The sequence below is a fragment of the Petaurus breviceps genome, unplaced genomic scaffold (assembly GCF_028583685.1).
Source record: "Petaurus breviceps papuanus isolate PSGF00001 unplaced genomic scaffold, PetGlider_PUasm1.0 188, whole genome shotgun sequence".
NCBI classification, from domain to species: Eukaryota; Metazoa; Chordata; class Mammalia; order Diprotodontia; family Petauridae; genus Petaurus; species Petaurus breviceps.
The window spans coordinates 16,600,317-16,619,048 of record NW_027185804.1 but is presented as its reverse complement, the minus strand read 5'-3'; the positions used below and the strand labels follow the sequence as shown (position 1 = coordinate 16,619,048).

Below are 18,732 nucleotides of genomic sequence, written 5' to 3'. Positions count from 1 at the left end.
TTGAACTCAGGTCCTCCTGACTCCAGGACTGGTCCTCTATTCACTGTGCCACCTAGCCACCCCTATTATCCTCATTTTACAGATGAGGAAACTGAGGCTTAGAGAAGTTAAGTGACTTGCCCAGAGTCACATAGTTGATGTGTGAGGCAGGATTTGTACTCTGATCTTTGTGACTCTAAGTGTGGCATTCTAGTCACCAAGCCAAGTATCTGTCTCTTATGGAAAATCAGGATTTGTTTGCTGAAGGCAAATACTAAGACCTTTACATATTTTGGCTCCTTAATTTCTTTGACTTTCTCTTTGAATTCCTACAACTCAGATGGTTCTTTATAAGAGGCCCCTAGAAACAAAAAAAGATAATAAAAATCTGTCCCTCAAAATGCTATCATTGACCTCTTAATTTCAATGCCATTAAAAAAAATCTTCATTGGACTTTTGGGAACTTGTCGCCAAGAATTGACAACTCCCTCTTTTGATTTCCATCACTCTGTTATTTCTCTTCTCTTTGTACCTTTCCAGCTCCACCTTCTCATAAACCATTTTTGGTACCCTAAGCATGGTTGGACCCCAAGTCTTTTCTCTCTGTCCTTTCTCATCTATTCCCATTGGTGGCATCATCATCATCATCTCTTGGCATGTGACTCTTTTATCTATGTGCCCAGCTCTAATTTCTCTTCAATTTTAGTCCTGCTTTGTTAGCCACATGGGTGCCTTCTGTGCACCTTAAAGTCAACACATAAAGAGTTTCAGTCTACCCCCTCCTCTAAACTACCTGGTCTCTGTTAAGGTCACCCCACCCCATCCTTACCCAAGATTTCTAAATGTATAACCTTAAAGTTTTTTTTTAATACCTTCATATTGCCTCTAATATCCTTCTTTTCCATTTATTCCCATGACTTTGCCCAAACTGTTAAATCTCTTAGTTGGTCTCTCTGCTTCTAATCTTTCCTTGTTTAGTCTTCCTTCACACAATTTCCAAATAATCTTCTTAAAGTACAAGTCTGATCATATTATGACTCTAATCATTAACCTTTAGTTCTTCCTTGTTGCCCCCCTAAATTAAACACAAACTCCTTCAGGGCACTATTTTCAGATCTGTTGCAATTTATTTCCAATGTATCTCTTCCAGTCTTATTTTCAGTGACTTTCCTTTACACACTCTACAATCCAGGAATTTCAGTGTAGTCTTCTATATGCTGCCTTCTCACCCAGATACCATCATGCATTTGTCTGTATGAGTTGGCCAAGTTCAGCCTCCATGCATTTGTATAAGCTGTTTCTCATTCCTGCAGTGACCTCTATCCTCAGTTATGCTTCCCAGGATCCTTGTCTTCCTTCAAGGCCAAGCTCAAATGCCTCTTCTTCCATGAAGCTTTCCCTGATCTCATGGCCTTTAGTGCTCCCTCTTCTCATACATTCCTGGATATCACTATCTGATTCTTCCTTTACTCTCTCATACTGTAATGAGAATTGGAATTTGATACTTATAGTTATGGTCTTTAATGTGATTGTGGGCCCTGTAAATATTATTTTGGCACTACACATATTTATTTTGTTTATGTTATATCTTAGGAAATTAGGTTCCTAAGTTTGGAGCTACAAAGGATTTTACAGGCCACGAAGTCCAGCACTTTAATGTAACAGTGAGGAAACTGAGGCTCAGTCAGGTGAAGAACCTTTTCTAGGATCATGCAGTTATTGTCTCAACAGGGATTTGATCCCAGGTCTTCCAGACTCCACATACAATTCTCTATCTACTATGCAGTTAAAGTAAGATGAGGTAGGGGCGGCCAGGTGGCTCAGCGAGTAAGAGCACCAGCTCCAGTGTAGGGATGACCTGGATCAAATCCGGGCTCAGATACTCAGCACCACACCCAGAAATAACTGGCCGTGTAACCTTGAGCAAGTTACTTAACCCCTATTGCTTTAAAAAAAATAACATAAGATGAGGAGATCTTTCATAGGTTTATGGTGTAAGCGCTACATGGGACTTTGGAGATTTAGTTCATCCCCTTCTCTTTAGAGTTGAGGAAACTTAGTCTTGTAGAGGTGAAATAACTTGGCCAACTCATACAGACAATGTATTTGATGCTTGTCTTTGGATTCCCTGAGTTTAATACAGTGCTTTGCACAGACTAAGTGTTTGACAAATATTTGCTGAACTGGATGTTGGAATTGAGAAAGCTTTTATTTCACCATACTTGATTCTGGGCATTTAATGATAAACGCCAACTTAGAGGTGGGAATTTCAGTGTAGAAAACCCCACAACACAGGCAGGTTTCACTGTGCAAGATAACACTCAAGGCTGAGACTTGTCATTTCTAAAATGAATACTGCTTCAGCGCAGCTAACAATCAACCAGCCTTTTCCTTTGTTAGCATGTGCCTGTATTTTGGGTAGTCCATTCATTTGGGCCATTTGGTTTTGCTTAAGACTGTTCTTATTTTACAGGAAGTTTCATTGGCTTGAGTCTTATGCAATTTTAAAGTCAGATTAAAAAAGAAACACATTCACAGGAATGTAAATATTTAAACATTTGACAATCCAAAAGAAGATATGTGTAGGGTACAAACTACGCATGATTGGGCACAATTGCTATTTTTATTCATGTTCACTTTTCCTTTTAAGACCACACAAGAGAAGTAACTTCTCTTTTTAAATATAGACTAAATTAGATTTTCCAAGCATGGTAGAGGGAGAAAGAACACTGAATTTGCACACCAGATCTGCCACTCACTATGTTATGTAATTTAGCATTAACTCCTCTGGGACTCATTTTTCTCTTGGGTAAAAAGAAGAATTTGGACTAATAAAATAGCAATAGCTCACATTTATATGGTGTGTTAGATCTCCAAAGCATTTTGCATTTGTTGTTTTATTTGAATCTTACAAAACATCCCCATTTTATAGAAAAGGGAATAGCTTCAGAGAAATTGAATTGTCTTGGGTCAAAAAGACATACAAGTGCCTGAAGACAGGATTAAAACCCACATCTTTGAGGCTCTGAGTCCAACATTTTTAGTAGATGAGGCTGCCTTTCTGAATGTCTCTCTTTACATGAATGGTGTTTAAACTTTTTTTGACCACATACCCTATCAGCAAAAATTGAGTGTGCATGCCACTATTTACTTTTAAGTTATGTCTACAGAAAAACTATGTCAATGATTATGTATATTGCAGAACTTATACAAAGGATAAGGAGAGGATAAAATAATTGATCCTCGTATCAATAGGGAGCAAATGTTCTGGTCCTACAGAAAGATAGCAGTGAATAACGGTGCTTCATAACTCCACTGCCTTTCTCATCAGGAATAACCACCATTACTAGAGATACATTATTTGGATTATGTTTTCCTGACTTACCAGACTGGGAAGGAATGGTTACAATGATCTTGACATTCTGCCAAGGTGGCAAATTACCAACCACCACTGCCCCATTGGCGCTTTCTGGCATAAATAAACTCTGGAAAAGTCAGGATCCAAGCGCATGCATCCTAATGGAAATCATTCATGCAATCTTTTATTTCAGATTTTATTTTCAAAGAAATTGCTCTGGGACAAACCAGTTACCAAATTCATTAAGATTGTCAAAGAATGAAAGAATAACCTAGTGTTTGGGAAGAAATAATATCACACTTCATTAAACTGCCCTTGCAAAAACAAAACAAAAAAACTCAAACATGATGCTGACTGTGTTATTCAATATTATTGTCTCTAAAAACTGAAAAAAAATTTTTTAAAGACATTTCCCCTTTTTACCCCCTCTCAAATGGAAAACAAATACCTAGGGACTTGAATAAAAACATACTTGACTATAATAAATCACATGTCAGGAGAATGCATTCAAAACAAATTTAACTTTCACACTTGAGCATGGGAATGTAAACAGTGTAGCAAATTACAGAATATTTAAGGTATGACCCATTCTTTCTAATTTAACTTGTGGCCTTTCTAATAAATACTTCCTTAGACATATGCTTCACACATAATAAAATTTATTCACATACTGTGCTGACTTTCAAGGAGCCATTTGTTGGGATCATGTCTGAGGGTTCAGCGTCACATTCCTAGGTCTTAAATTTCATTTCAAAAAGGAAGGACCCTGAAATCGTCTTTAGAGAAAGACTTAGAAGTCTAGGACATTGAACTGAAATGTATTATTTTGGAAGCTCAAGAACCCCACCTGCTGTGAACTGTTCTTTGGCTATGAGACCAGTTCATCTAATGGGCAAAAGAAGAGTCAATCGTTCCGTATCATTTCCTGTAAATAACTTCTCTGGGCCATGCCCAGGAACAAAAAAAAAAAAGGCCAGTAAGAATGCCCAGAAAACAAAAAAAGCAAAGCAAGAATGAACCAAAAATCCTTAAAGAGTAAAAGGATTCTTTCTTGGGGCAAAGGACTCTAGTTAAGAATGGACTTCTCCCCCCAACTCAAACCTTTGACAATTTCTCTTCTGATAAAAGGCCTGACCTATAACTTAATCTGATATTTTAAGGAGAAAAAAAAAGCAAATCCAAAATTTCTCTTGGGAATAGACATCCTTCTACCTGTTTTGGTGTGTGTGTGTGTGTGTGTGTGTGTGTGTGTGTGTGTGTGTAAATGGGAGTATGGTGAAAAGGTTGCCATTTATCACTGTGACCTTGGACTTCTTTGCCTCTCTCGAGCCTCAGTTTCCTTATCCATAAAATGACTAGCCCAGGGGTTCTTAACTTCTTTTGTGAGTTAGTCTGGTAAAACCTAGGGATACCTCAAAATAGTGTTTTTAAATGTGTAAAAGAAGAATACATAGGATTACAAAGGAAACTAATTACATGGAAATATAATTTTAAAAATATTTTTAGAGAAAGTTCATGGACCCCAGGTTAAGAATCTCTGGACTCAATGATCACTGACCATCTTCTACTTGTATGTTTACAAATCAATCAATCAAGAAGTATCCATGATGTGCATTTGTAGTTTCTTTGTTCAGTAATGTCTGATTCCTTGAGACCATATTTGGAGATTTCTTAGCAGAGATGCTGGAATGGTTTGCCATTTCCTTCTCTGATTCATTTTACAGATGAGGAAATTGAGGCAAAAGGGTTAAATGACTTGCCCAGGGTCACATAACTGATGTCTGAGGTTGTATTTGAACTCATGAAGATGAGTCTTCCTGATTCCAGGCCCACTGTACCACCTAGCTGCCCCCATAAATTGCATAGTATGTCCCAGGTCCTGTGATGCAAAGGCAGATAGGGAGGCAACCTGGAAGAATTTTCAGCTACATGTCAGAAGTCTAGAGACTAAAGCTGTTTTACACGGCCCCCACGCAAGAAAATTATTCAATGCATCCTTCAAGAGTCACATTCTAAATTCCTTCATCTGGCATTCAAAAACTTCCCAATCCAGTCTTAATCTGTTTTTCCAGTCTTATTTCCTGCTTCTTTCCTTCACACAGCCTATGCCCTAGAAAATTTGGATTCCTTGCTGTTCTCCAAACATGGCCAGTGGATTCCTTTTTGTTTGTGTCTTTGTTCAGGCTGTTTTCTCCTGTTTGAAATATCCTCCTTCTCTAGACCCAACTAACCTCTTCCTACCCACCCCTCAAAGACCGCTTCAGATGCCACCTTTTCTGTTTATGTGTCCTGGGACTTTCCAACAAGAATCAATTGTTCAGTCCTCCAACATGGGAATCGATATCTCTCCAATATTGTATTTTCACTTTCTTCCTTCTATTTAACAAATCAATAAATATCTATTAAGCCCCTAGTATGTGGCAGGCACTGTGTTAATCACTGGAGATACAGAAAGTGTCTATACCAAATATTTATGAAGAGAAATTAAAAAAAATATTTGTTAAGCTCATGCCACATGTACATAGTGCAAGGCACTATGGGAATACAAAGATAAATCCAACACAGATCCTGTTCTCAGGGTACTTACAGTATAAGAATTTAGGGGAAAAAATAAGCAGTTAGATGGTGCAGTGGAGGATGTGATTTTTTTCTATTTAAATCCTTATTTAATGAACTATAGCCTTGTCTCTCTGATACTAACTTAGGGAGAACAGCAGATAGAATGCTGAACCTGGAGTCAGGAAGACCTAAGTTCAAAGCCAGCTTAGGTTTTACTTATTTACTGTTTAGTATCTGTGTGACTCTGGGCAAGTCACAACTGCTGTCTGCCCCAGGTCCTTTATCTATAAAAGGGGATAATAATCACATCCACATCCCAGGGGTGTTGTAAGGATCAGGTGAAACAATATTGGGAGAGTATTTTGCAAACCTTAAAATATTATATAAATTCTAACTCTTATTAAAAAATAAAAGCAAACTATGGTACATGAGAATCATTGGCAATAGGATTAATCAGATAGAGTTGAAGTGAGTTACCCAGGGTCATTTAGCCAGTATATGTCAGGGGGGACCTGAGCCCAAGTCTCACTGATGCCAAAGCCAACTATTTTGCCCTTACCCCACACTACTTCTCTTCTTAAGCAAATGCTTAATAAATTGTTGAATTCATGGCTGAATAATGACCAGAAAAGCACAAAAAGTATACAAAAACCAATGTAAACAAGTTATGGATCTCAATGGGACTCTATAGTTTTACCATGATAAATACACATTCTGTGGTTAGAGGAAGGGAATATCAGTCTTCTTTTCTATCATCATCAAAAACATTTTGCAAGAATATGGCAAGTGGTTGGCAAATGATGTTTGTAATACTTATTGTTTGCAAAAGAACAAGAAAAAAGAAGGTTACATTAGGCCAAGGAATCTTAAGGACTATCTTCCTAATTATTTCACTTGGATTTTGGCTTAAACCAATAGAATAAATGACCTCATCACTATAGAAATGGAAAATTAAAAAAAAATGTTTGTCCACAATACATTCATGCCAGTTACATATGGGAATATTGGAAGATCTAAATCTGGCATACCTGATGAGAAATTATGAATAATCCATGTATATCACTGGGTTCCACAATGGAATGCTATCCTGAGTTACTGAGTGTAAGCTTACCATGTTGATTGCCTGCCTGATGGACTAGGGTAGAATTAGAGTTCAGGAGTAATGAGTTTTGACTCTCTGCTTCCTTTTTGGCTTGTAGTTTTCCCAAAGTGTGCACTGGTAGAATCAGCAAGTCAAAATCTGTCCCTTGGGTGTACAGCATCTGATAAAGATGAAGCCAATGCATAAAATCATCCAACTCCACTTCACGAAAGTGTCATACCATATAACTTTTCTAAATCGGAGGTTTGCTGTTCAAGTGCCAATGTTATAAAAACATTCCCTGACTATAAAATGGAAAGGAAAGGAATATGGGGCATGGACTAGGGGAGGCAGCCTTGTTCATGAGAACGCTTTGGTTTTACTTATTTACTTGTGCTATTTTTTCTCCTCCTTTTTTTTCTATTTTTCTCCTACTTGATAATATGGTAACTCATTCTTGTGAAACTACCATTTAGTTTGATTCAGTAAATGTTTATTAAATGCTTACTCTATATAGAATGCTTGTAGGAGAAAACAAGAGGGTAGGAAAGTACCCGTGTTTTGCTTTTCCAATGTTATAAAAGTTAATATATTTGCTGGAGCAGCTAGATGGTGCAGTGGTTAGAGTGCTGGCCTTGGAGGTAGGAAGGCTCGTCTTTCTGAGTTCAAATCTGGTCTCAGACACTTACTAATTGTGTGGCCCTAAGCAAGTCACTTAACCTTGTTTGCCTCAGTTTCCTTATCTGTAAAATGAGCTGAAGGAAATGGCAAACCATTCTAGTATCTTTGCCAAGAAAATTCCAAATGGGTTCATAAAGTATGGTGCACAATTAAAAAATGACCGAACAATATATTTGCTGTAATTTTTAAGGTAGTCATCAGATTGAAAAAAAAAAAAAAAAGGGAAGGCATGAACCATGTGTATTTTACTCTCATCATTTGTGATGAAACTTCCTGACCTTATAATAAATAAATGAGACTTATTCTGCTTATCTCCAGAGGGAAAAGTTAGGAGAGATAGAATTTAGAGAGGCTGGTTCATGTTTGAAAAACTAACAGCTAGACCTATCTCAAAATGGCATGGCTGAAATTAGTTCTATATCATGTTAATGGAAAAGAAAGGTCAGTCTGCATAATGATGTTCCCTTAGTGAAAGAGGATTGCCCAAGGATTTTGTATCAGGCCAGTTCTCCCACCCCCATTACAGTCTTTAAGAAATATTCAATATTTGAGGTCTTTTCTGATTATTTAAAAAGAAGGAAAGGCACAGAAGTGATTTTCAAATGATACAAAATGACCACAGAGGCCACCATTTTAGTCCAGCCTATACCCACACAAGAATCCCCTTTATAATATACTATCTTTAAGCAGCAATAGATTTTAAGGGGGCAGAATGGGGATTCAAACTCACGTCTCTGGAACTCCATGAACAGTGTTCTTTCTATTATAAGTAAACCAGGTGTAATGGGAATGTAGATTTTAAAAATTTTCCCTGCCCCTAGGCTAAAGTGCACCTGGAACCTGGGGTGGTAGGCTTGTTTTTCAGTAGATACTTCTTCATTGGCCAGTGAGTCAATAAGGTTGTTACATTCTCTGAGCCAGGAGAAGGCTATATAAGCCCTGATGTGTAGCTTTGTTTTGGGGCTCACTTTGAGAAGTGTTCTGTGATTTGATCTGGATTCTGGGAAGCTGTTGTCCAGAGCCCCCCGGCTTTGAAACCCAGATGTTGTTTGATCCAAGAACCTGTATTGGCAGCCACCCTTGGGACGCTTAGGGTGCTTGCTGCTACACCAGGCTTCTATATTGATAGTCTTTTGGAAAGGAATTGGAACTGCCTTACAAATTTCAATTTATGATAAAACATACCAGTCAAGGTCAGGGTTATATTTCTGTGCCATTTCAAAGAAATAGGAAAAACATGTTAGCTTTCTGGCAATTAGGACAAAGAGAGCCAAGCATATGGATTTAGCGTCACACATGGAAGATCACACAGTATACAGATTTTTTTCCTCCCCCTTGTTCTGTGAAATACATTAAGTGCTGATCATTTTGACCGTATGGTGAAAATTTTGCATTTCTAAATAGAAATGAATCTCTGGCTCTTCTAGCCATCTAAACAACAATAGCAAAATTCAGCAAACTTTGTTTCCAAGTCTTTGAATGACATTTTGAGATTTCAGCCAGAAATCTGACATCATGTAGTCATAACTCTATATTGTAAACTATTATGTTAGGCTGATAATTCGTAAGAAAAAGTAATAACCTCTTGACATCCTGGGGCTTCCATTGGTACCCTGTGATGTCGAGAAAATGGAGCAGGGGTTCTTAACTGGTTTTGTGTCCTGGTTTTGGAGTTGAAAGTTACCTTAGAGGTTATCACAACTACTTTGTCCTTTAGACTAGGAGAGCTTAAGTGATCTGCCCATAGTCACACAGTGAGTAAGTGTCTGAAGCCAGATGTGCAGTCAGATCTTTCTCTAAGTGTCCACCCGATTGTTTCCATGATCCAGGGAGAACTATTTGCTTTGCCCCTTAACTCTGACTCTCCCCCAAACATTCATATTTTTGTCAGGGGTATGACTGTCCTCTCAGGTGCATAACCACAGAATCTTCTCTTTTCACCATTTACTCTTCTCTCTCTACCCCTCCCCCAGACTCAATTGCCAAGTTCTATGAATTATATTAGCACAGAATCATTTAAAAACAAAACTCTTATCTATCTTTTTCTCATTGTACTCTAGGTCACGCCCTTATCACTTGTTGCCCAGACTATTGCAGTAATTTCCTAACTGGACTCCCACCCTCTCCCTTCTTCACTCTATATTCCATGAGGCCACCATGACAGTCTTTCTAAAGCCAAACATCTGACCATACCACGATTCCCTTCAGAAAACCTTTCATGGCTCCCAACAGGACAAAATAAAAACCTCCTCAGTCCAGCCTTTAAAGGGCTTCCATAATTGAACATCAACTAGCCTTTCTAGCCTTATTTCATACTTCTCCCCCATCACATGCTATATACACTGTAGCCAAAGTGAATGAGAGCTGTTTTCTGAACTTAACATTCTGTCTTCTATCTCCATCATCTGCCCCACAGATGGAATTCCTGCCAGGTCTTCCCCATGCCTTCAATGCAACCACCCCTACCTCTGTCCCCCAGGATTTCTATCATCATTCACCACCTCTCTGAAGCCTTCCTTGATCACTATTACTATGGGAACTTGTTCTTTCTCTTCCCCTCAAACAATCTAATCTATTTCTCTCTGCGTGTGTTGTCTGCTCCTGTTACACTATAAGGCCCTTGGGGTAGGAAGGGCGGTGAAGTAGAGAATCCTTTCATTTTACCCTCTCCACGCTTTACATACAGTAAAGGCTAGGCTGATCCTCAGCCCACAGACATAAGGTCCATCACTGGGCCATTACCAGGGGCGGGGACCCTGAAGCCTCAAGGCCGCATGTGGCCTACTAGGTCCTTGGGTGTGGCTTTTTGGCTGAATCCAAGTTTTATAGAACAAAATCCTTTCATTAAGGGGATTTGTTCTGTGAAATTTGGATTCAAAGGACTGTACTTGAGGGACTAGGGGGCCTCATGTGGCCTCAAGGCTGCAGGTTCCTCACCACTGCAAACTTTTCCTGTTGGTAGGACTGGTCAGAGTCTGAACGCTGCTACCATTGCCATTGAGAACCCAGATTATCTTCTTGTCATGATGAGGCATCAGAATAGAATTTTACTGAAGAATCTTTTATCAAGATACTGGTTTATATACTAATTCTGGAGTGCAAATGTTTGAGGGAAGAGAGTAATAATAAAGCATGTAACAAAATAGAAAAATAAACTCCTAAATATCCATATAGATATCTAAGCACAGCATTGTTTCTCCTTTAACTTATAAATTCTTGGAAATAGGTTTGAAAATTCAGGGCCCATTTGAAACAATGAAAAAGTTTTCTAGTGTGTCCTGGAAGCAGCAACCAGTTATGTTCTTACTGTTCTGATCTGTATTTGGTCAGTATGATTCCATTTTTACACTGTTTCAATGGAAATGGTATCATTTTATTTTGCTCCATTCTGCTGGTACTGGCAGATGTTACTCTGCCTTACGGACCTTATTCTCATTGGCTGTGATTTTTCATTTGTGTGAGAATGCCCTCCATTGAAGCTAATTGCAACCCCTCTGTGACCACAAGTAGGGGAAGCTGGACAATTCATCTGTGGGGCAGAAAGGCAACATGTGTGGCTGATAATCCTGATGAAGACATCAGCCTGATTCTCATGCTGGTGCTGCCTGTGGGTAGCACAGAAAGACGAGGGAAGTCTGGACCCTCCAGCCTGGTGTTTGTTATGGTTCAGACTCCAGTGGTTTTTTTGGGTTTTGTAAATTGCTACTCCATTATATTACAGATGAAGAGCGAGGTGTGTTGGAAGGGGAGAGAACAAGGAAGCTGAGCCATGAAGCGTTAGACTCTGGTTTTCCTGGGTGGCTCTCCCAATGTCTGCAAGGATTGTACACTTAGCAATTTAATCTCCCTGGGGCCTGAAGCAGGGATAGTGACAGCAACAAGAATAACAACCACTACTAATGGCAATGATAATAACAGCTAGCATTTATAAAGTGTTATTAGGTTTGGGGCAGCTAGATGACTCAGTGGATGGAGTACTGGACCGGGAGTCAGGGAGTTCTTTTTGTTCTTGGGTCTGACTCTTTGTGACCCCGCACTGTGGCACTCCAGGATTTTCTATCCTCCACAATCTTTCTATGTCTCTCCAAGCTCATGTTCATTGCTTCCATGACTCTATCTATCCATCTCATCCTTTGCCATCCTTTTCTCCTTTTGCCTTCAGTCTTTCCCTACATCAGGGTCTTTCCAATGAATCCTATCTTCTCATTATGTGGTCAAGGTATTTAATCTTCAGCTTCAGTATTTGCCTTTCCAGTGAATTGCCTGAATTAATTTAAGTATTGACTGATTTGATCCTCTTGCTGATTGAGGGACTCTCAAAAGCCTTCTCTAGCATCACAGTTTGAAAGCATTGATTCTGTAACACTTAGCTTTCCTTCTAGTCCAGCTCTTACAGCCATATGTTACTACTGGAAAAACCATAGCTTTGACTAGATGGACCTTTGTCAGCGAGGTGATGTCTCTGTTTTTTAGCATGCTGTCCAGATTTGTCATAGATTTCCCAGGCATCTTTTAATTTCATGGCTGCAGTCACCATCAGCTGTGATGTCTGAGCTCAAGAATATAAAATCTGCCAGTGATTCCATTTTTCTTCCTTTTATTTACCAGGAAGTGATGGACCAGTTGCCAAAATCTCTTTTTTTATGTTAAGCTTTAAATCAGCCTTTACACTCTCCCCTTTCATTCTCATCCAAAGACTTCTTAATTCTTCACTTTCTGACATAATTTGAAAAAAAAGTTCAAAGATTTTATTCTAATAACTTTAATCATAATGATTGTTTGTCAAAATGAAAACTAAAAACAAATACACAAAACAGTTGATTACTTAATTGTGTGTTGAAAGCAGCAAGAGTTTCCACAACACTAAACAAACCAGTTTTGAGTTTTTCCTGAGATAAAATTGAACAACTGCAGCTTCTTCAGTGTTTATCAAAATACAAAAGAAAAAAAAATCTTTTTTTCATGTTTGAGGGAGAGGTCACTTAAGGTCTAGTGAATATCATGAAAATCATATGACAAATCTGACCCTTGTAGTATGAGGGGGTAGTAAAGAAATTTCACATGTATGTAGATAGGTAGGATTGTTCCAAAATGAGACAGAATACTCCTAGAATGGAATCAGAGTGGTGTCATCTGCATATCTGAGATTGTTGATATTTCTTCCAGCAACCCTAATTCTAGCTTTTGATTCATCTAGCCTATCATTTCACAGGATGTACTGTGCATATAAGTTAAATAAATAAAGCAACAATATGCAGCCTTGCCATACTCCTTTTCCAAACTGAAACCAATCAGTTGCTCCATATTGCTTCTTGGCTCACATACAAATTCCTCAGGAGAAAAATGAGATCATCTGGTATTCCGCTCTCTTTGAGGATTTGCCACATTTTATTGTGATCCACATAGTCAAAGGCTTTAGGATAGTTGATGAGACAGAAGTAGATGCTTTTCTGGAACTCTTTTGCTTTCTTCATAATCCAGTTAATGTTGGCAATTTGGTCTCTAGTTCTCCTGCCTCTTTGAAAAACAGTCTTTTCTTCTGGTAATTCTTGGTTCCTATATTGCTCAAACCTAGCTTGTGGCATCTTAAGCATAACCACTCTGGTGTGTGAAATGAACGCAATTGTTTGGTAATTTACATGTTCCTTGGCATTGTCCTTCTTTAGAATTGAGATATAAACATATTTTCCAATCCAATTTTTTCCAATTTTGGCCACTATTGGACTCAGGAAAACTTGAGTTCAAATATGGTCTCAGACACTAGCTGTGTGACACTGTGTAAGTCACTTAGCCTTTCTTTACCTTAATTCACCAGAGAAGAAGATGGCAAATAACTCCAATATCTTTGCCAAGAAAACCCCATGGACAATATGGTTCACGGGGTGGTGAAGAGTCAGACATGACTGAAAGACTGAGCAAAAATAACATTTGCAAAGCTTTTGATTTTTAAACAAATATTATTAATTCCATTTTATAGATGAGGTAATGAAGGCACTTAGAGGTTAAATGACTTACCCAGGATCACACAACTAGTAAATATCTGAGGCAGGATTTGAACTCAGGTCTTCCTGATTGCAAGTCCCACCTTATCCTCAATGAACCACCTAGCACAGAGTTTGTGATAATTTTATGTCAAAAGGTCACTGACTGTGCCTACTCAATGTGCTAGGTACGTTCCTCAGGCTCTCTTGACCTCTAAAGGATAGCAATGGACCAGAGCTCTTTACTGGTTACCTCTTGGGCTCACTGTATGAGCAGCTCATCAACTTTCTGATCATATAAGAAATTTCAGCTCCAAGAAATGAAATTATAATGGCTAAGAAATATTGATAGGTTATGCCTGATATTTTTTGGCAATTCTTGAAAGCTATGAGCTGCAGTAATAAAAAGACAGCTTTCTTATTGTTCAAATAGTCAAAATTGACAACAGAAAATTCTAAGGAAACAAAATCAAAAGAGTGATTTTTACCATCTTAAATTAAAGTCAAATTAGGGGGAAAAGTCCTTGAAGAAATTATTAAGCCCTAAGATGGTAGTACTTAAAATGACAGTAGCAGCAAAAATAAAAATAACATGTTGGTACCAGTTGTGCTATCGTGATCCCACCATGGAAATCTTTTTGTCAAAGTACGTGAGTTGATATTTGATTCAGAATATTAGTGTTGGGAAAGTGATTCGGGATCACTGAGTCTAACCTCCCAGTTTTATAAATGGGGCACAGTTCCAGAGAGGGAAAAGGCCTTGTTTAAAGTTAGAGCTAGTTAATGGTAGGTCCTAGAGAAGGACTTGGGTCTCCTGCTTTCCACTCAGTGTTCCTTTTGCCATGACATGCAGTCTTGACATTCCTCTTTATTTAATCAGATTCTTCATGAAAAACACTGAAAAAGACAACAGGTTCCACTGTCTTTTTCTAAGGTAGGAAAATGCAGATAATTTATTTCCTTTACCTGGGAGGGAAGAATATATATTTATAGAATCTCATCTAGATTGTTTAAATTTAGCTAACCTGGATAAAAGGTAAAATGGATCCAGGGAATTTTGTATAGTTTCTTGTAATGGAGTGCTGCCTTAAAATTGCTAACAAGAAGGATTTTTCAGGGTTTGATCTCTCCTCGAAATAGGAAAGAAGCAATTTTACATGCTGTGCTGGTGGTCCAGGAAAGGGGGAAGCATACGTTATAGTGGACAGAGACCTGGTGACCTGAGTCAGGATGTCCTAACTTGGCTATTTATGACTTTTATAACCTCAGAGATTCACTGAACTTTTATAGGCTTATGTTTGAATGTTTCCAGAATTGTTAGCCTTGGAGTAAGGAAAGATTCAGTTTCAAATTCTACCTTAGTTCAAAGTAGCACTTGGATGCCACTTTCTATACAGGTCCTTTCCTCTTTTATAAATAACCAGCTTCTATTAATTGATCTCTAAGGCCCCCATATCCAGTCAGTTGCTAAATCTTGTTGGCCCTACCTCCATAACGTCTCTTGCAATAGACATGGTGCTTTCTATCCACATGGTGCTCCCTTAGTTCAAGCCCTCGTTACCTCTTGCTGAGACTATTAAAATAAATATCCTCCTAATCAATTCCTGGATTCCAAACTCTCTCGTCACCAGTCCACCAGCCACACAGCTGGTAAAATGACATTTTTAGAATGCAGCTAAGACTTTTACTGTCCTTACTGAAAAAATATTCAGTGGCTCCCTATTGCCTCTAAAATAAAATTAAAAATCCATAGCCTAGCATTTAAAGTCCTTTTAATATTGTTGTTCTATCACGTCCAACTCTTCATGACCCCATGGACCATCGTACCACCAATGTTATCTTGGCAAAGATATTGGAGAGGTTTGTTATTTCCTTCTCCAGTAAATCGAGGTAAATAGAGGTTAAGTGGCTTGCCTAGGGTCATGCAGCTAATGTCTGAGGTTGGATTTGAACTCAGGTATTCCTGACTCCAGGCCCAGTACTCTATCCACTACGTGACCTAGTTGCTTCTTAATAGGGTTTCCTCTTATTTTTTTTTCCAGTCTTACTATATATTTCTACATACATTTAAACTGGAATGTGGTAGGGGCTTAATACATGCTTGCTGAATTAAAGTCAAATTGCCAATATTACATAGTGGTACAGCCAGCATTCAGCTTGATTTCTCTTATTGCTTTCTTCCCTGTGTTGTATGTTTTTTCACTTGGGGTCTGGTGAATATCATGAAAAGGATCTATGATTCTGTCTGTGTGCAGAACTCCTGGGGTGGGATTGCATTCTCCTATAGAGCAGAAGCACCTTGAAGGCAGGGACTGTTCCATTTTTGACTTTGTATCCATCAGACTTGCACAATGCCTGGTGCACAGTAGGTACTTGATAAATGTGTGTTGATTGATCAGTCAAAAGCATAGACCTAAAGCATAGTTCTGACCATGTGGCTCCTCCAGAATCCAATATAAAAACCCTCTGTTTAGTGTTTAAAATTCACACTAGCCTAACCACTTCCTACCTTCCAAGTCTTAACTTAATATTTCTCTACATACTTTACAATCCAATGACACTGGCCTACTATTCCTTAGGCACAATGCTGCATTTCCCAGCTCTGTCAATGGGCGATATCCCTCATGGCTAGAATGCTCTATGGTGAGAACCTCTGCCCCTTGGCTCTCTTCAAGACCTGTCTTAAACACTATCCTCTCTAGGAGATCCTTCCTGGTCCCTGGTACCCTCCCTCTGAGGTCCACGTCCATCTAATCTGTCTGTATCTTGTATGTATGCAGTGATTCATAGGCTATTTCCCTCATTAGATTACGAGCTCCTCATAGGGAAGGGACTGTCTTTTGCCTTTGCATTTTCAATGCCATAACACAGTGCCTGACACATAGTAGGTGCTTAATAAATGGTTGTGGACTGACCTCCTCACTACTCCCTGAAATGGCAATTCACTCCCCACTCTCATGCCTGGGTACAGCCTGTTCCCTGTGTCTGTAAATGTACAATCATCTCACTTCTGCCTCTTGGAATACAACCCATCACTTCCTTCCAGGCGCTAATTCCTGTGCTAAAGTCCATGTGCTAATTCCTACACAGGGGTTTTCTCATCTTCTACTTCTTTAGTGTTCTCAGCTTTTTAAAATCAGTTTATATCTCCCTTGGATTTACTTAGCGAATTATGTGTTGTATTTTCCCAGTAGAACATAAATTCCTTGAAGGCAGGGACTTTATAGCTTGTCTTTGTATTCCCAGGGTAGAGTACAGAATCATGTACATAGTAAGGCTAAGGACTGGTCCAGTGATTTCATGGATATAAGAAATTCTCAGCTCAGAAACTGCCTCTCCCAATGCCATTTGGTTAGATGACTTTTCTAGGGTCACACAGGCAGTAAATATTAGAAATGGGACTCGAACCTAGGCCTCCTTGTCTGGACAAGGCTGTTGTAAGTATCAGATGAGAGAAAGTTCTCTGCTCCGTCAGTGTTGACTATTATTATAATTCATGTTTTTGGTCTTCTTTTGGCCAGAGTAAAGGATCTAAGAAGATGTATTTCTCTGGATGAACCTGTAAAATCCAGAATCACTGGGCATGTCCTCTTGCAGGGTAGATGAAGGAAGCTCTTACCTGCCTGATTTAAAAAGGCATTGTGTGCATTTTGAAAAGCCTTCACTCCTCAGGCTTTGAGGTTCATGGCCCCAACATGGCTTTATTAATCTGCACCTTCCTGATCCCATCTTTATTCCTCTCTCGGCTCCTCCTTTCCCTTCTCCCTTCCTCTCCACCTCTAATCTTTCTTTCCTAGTCTAACTTTCCTGTATTGGTTTTAAATACTGTGTGCAAAGCTTTTCCCAGGTGTAATGATGACCTTGATTAACCAAGGTACAAATGGGTCTAATACCAGTTCTCTGGAAGGTAAAGAGTCATCGAAACCTACACACAAAGAAGTCACACAATATTTACAGCTTGAATTCAATTTAATTCAACAAATATTTGTTAAGCACTTAATAAATGAGGAGGCTGGGGAACTTGGTGGTGTAGTGGATAGAGCACCAGGCCTAGAGTCACGATGACTCATCTCCCTGAGTTCAGATCCTGTCTCAGACACTTCCTAGCTGTGTGACCTTGGGCAAGTCCCCTAACCCTGTTTGCCTCAGTTTCTTCATCTGTAAAATGAACTGGAGAAGGGAATGGCAAACCACTGCAGTACCTTTGCCAAGAAAACCCTAAATGGGGTCACAAATAATCAGGCATGACTGAAACCGGCTGAACAGCAACGACAAATGGAGAGGTAGCAGGGGCAAAATGAATAGAAGGCCAGCCTTGAAGCCAGAGAGCCTGGGTTCAAGTCCTGACTCTGATACATACTGGGAGTTAAAGGACTGGGTCAGAGTCAGATATGGGATTTGAACCTCGGTCTCTCCTGACTTGTGCCATATTGCCCAATTACTGTGTTCTGAGTTTACCCTCACCCTAAAAAGACCAATTGCTCTGACTTTCCAACTCACTTTTTTGTTACTCAACATCTACTAGGTGCTTAGTAAGTCCAGTTCATTGTATTAGCCCTTTGGGGAACCCCAAAAAGGAGTAAAATGGAATCCTTGTCTTCATGGAGGTTACAGTCTAGTTAGAAAGGTGACACTTGGACTATCGAACATCACTGACTCATTATTCATATAGCTCAGTATTCATATAGCACTTTGAGATTTGCAAAGCTCTTTACAAATGTTTCATTTTATCCTCATAACAACCTTGGCAGGTAAGTGCTAATATTATCCCCATTTTGTAGGTGACAGAGGTTAAGTGACATGCCCAGGGTCACCCAGCTACTCAGTGTCTGAGACTGGTTTAGAACTCAGGTCTTCTTGACTCTGGGTATAGTACTTTAACCATTGCACCATCTAGCAGTCTGTAGTAATATAGCAAATGCTTAATTTTTGTACATTAATGCCCATCCAGTCCTAACCTGGTGGTGCTATCTGCTTATGAAAAGGTTTGCATTGGAAATTAAAACTGGATTAGTAGACATAAATCTGGGAAGAGAGAGGGAAGAAGGAGGCAGTTCAGCCATAGAAGGATGAAAATGGAGGTATTTTAGAGA

At 39.1% G+C, this 18,732-nt stretch overlaps 1 protein-coding gene across 7 annotated transcripts in view; it reads right to left on the bottom strand.

Moving 5' to 3' along the window:
• Positions 1 to 18,732, bottom strand: part of BBOX1 (gamma-butyrobetaine hydroxylase 1) — a 519,348-nt gene that overhangs the window by 45,124 nt on the left and 455,492 nt on the right. For 6 of the 7 annotated variants that reach the window (XM_069091330.1, XM_069091326.1, XM_069091328.1 and 3 more), the window contains one exon: positions 7,008 to 7,158. The exons of the other annotated variant lie outside the window; for it this stretch is intronic. In XM_069091330.1, the coding sequence (XP_068947431.1) occupies positions 7,008 to 7,158 (151 nt within the window). The remainder of the gene's footprint in view (positions 1 to 7,007; positions 7,159 to 18,732) is intronic. 7 annotated transcript variants of the gene reach the window in all.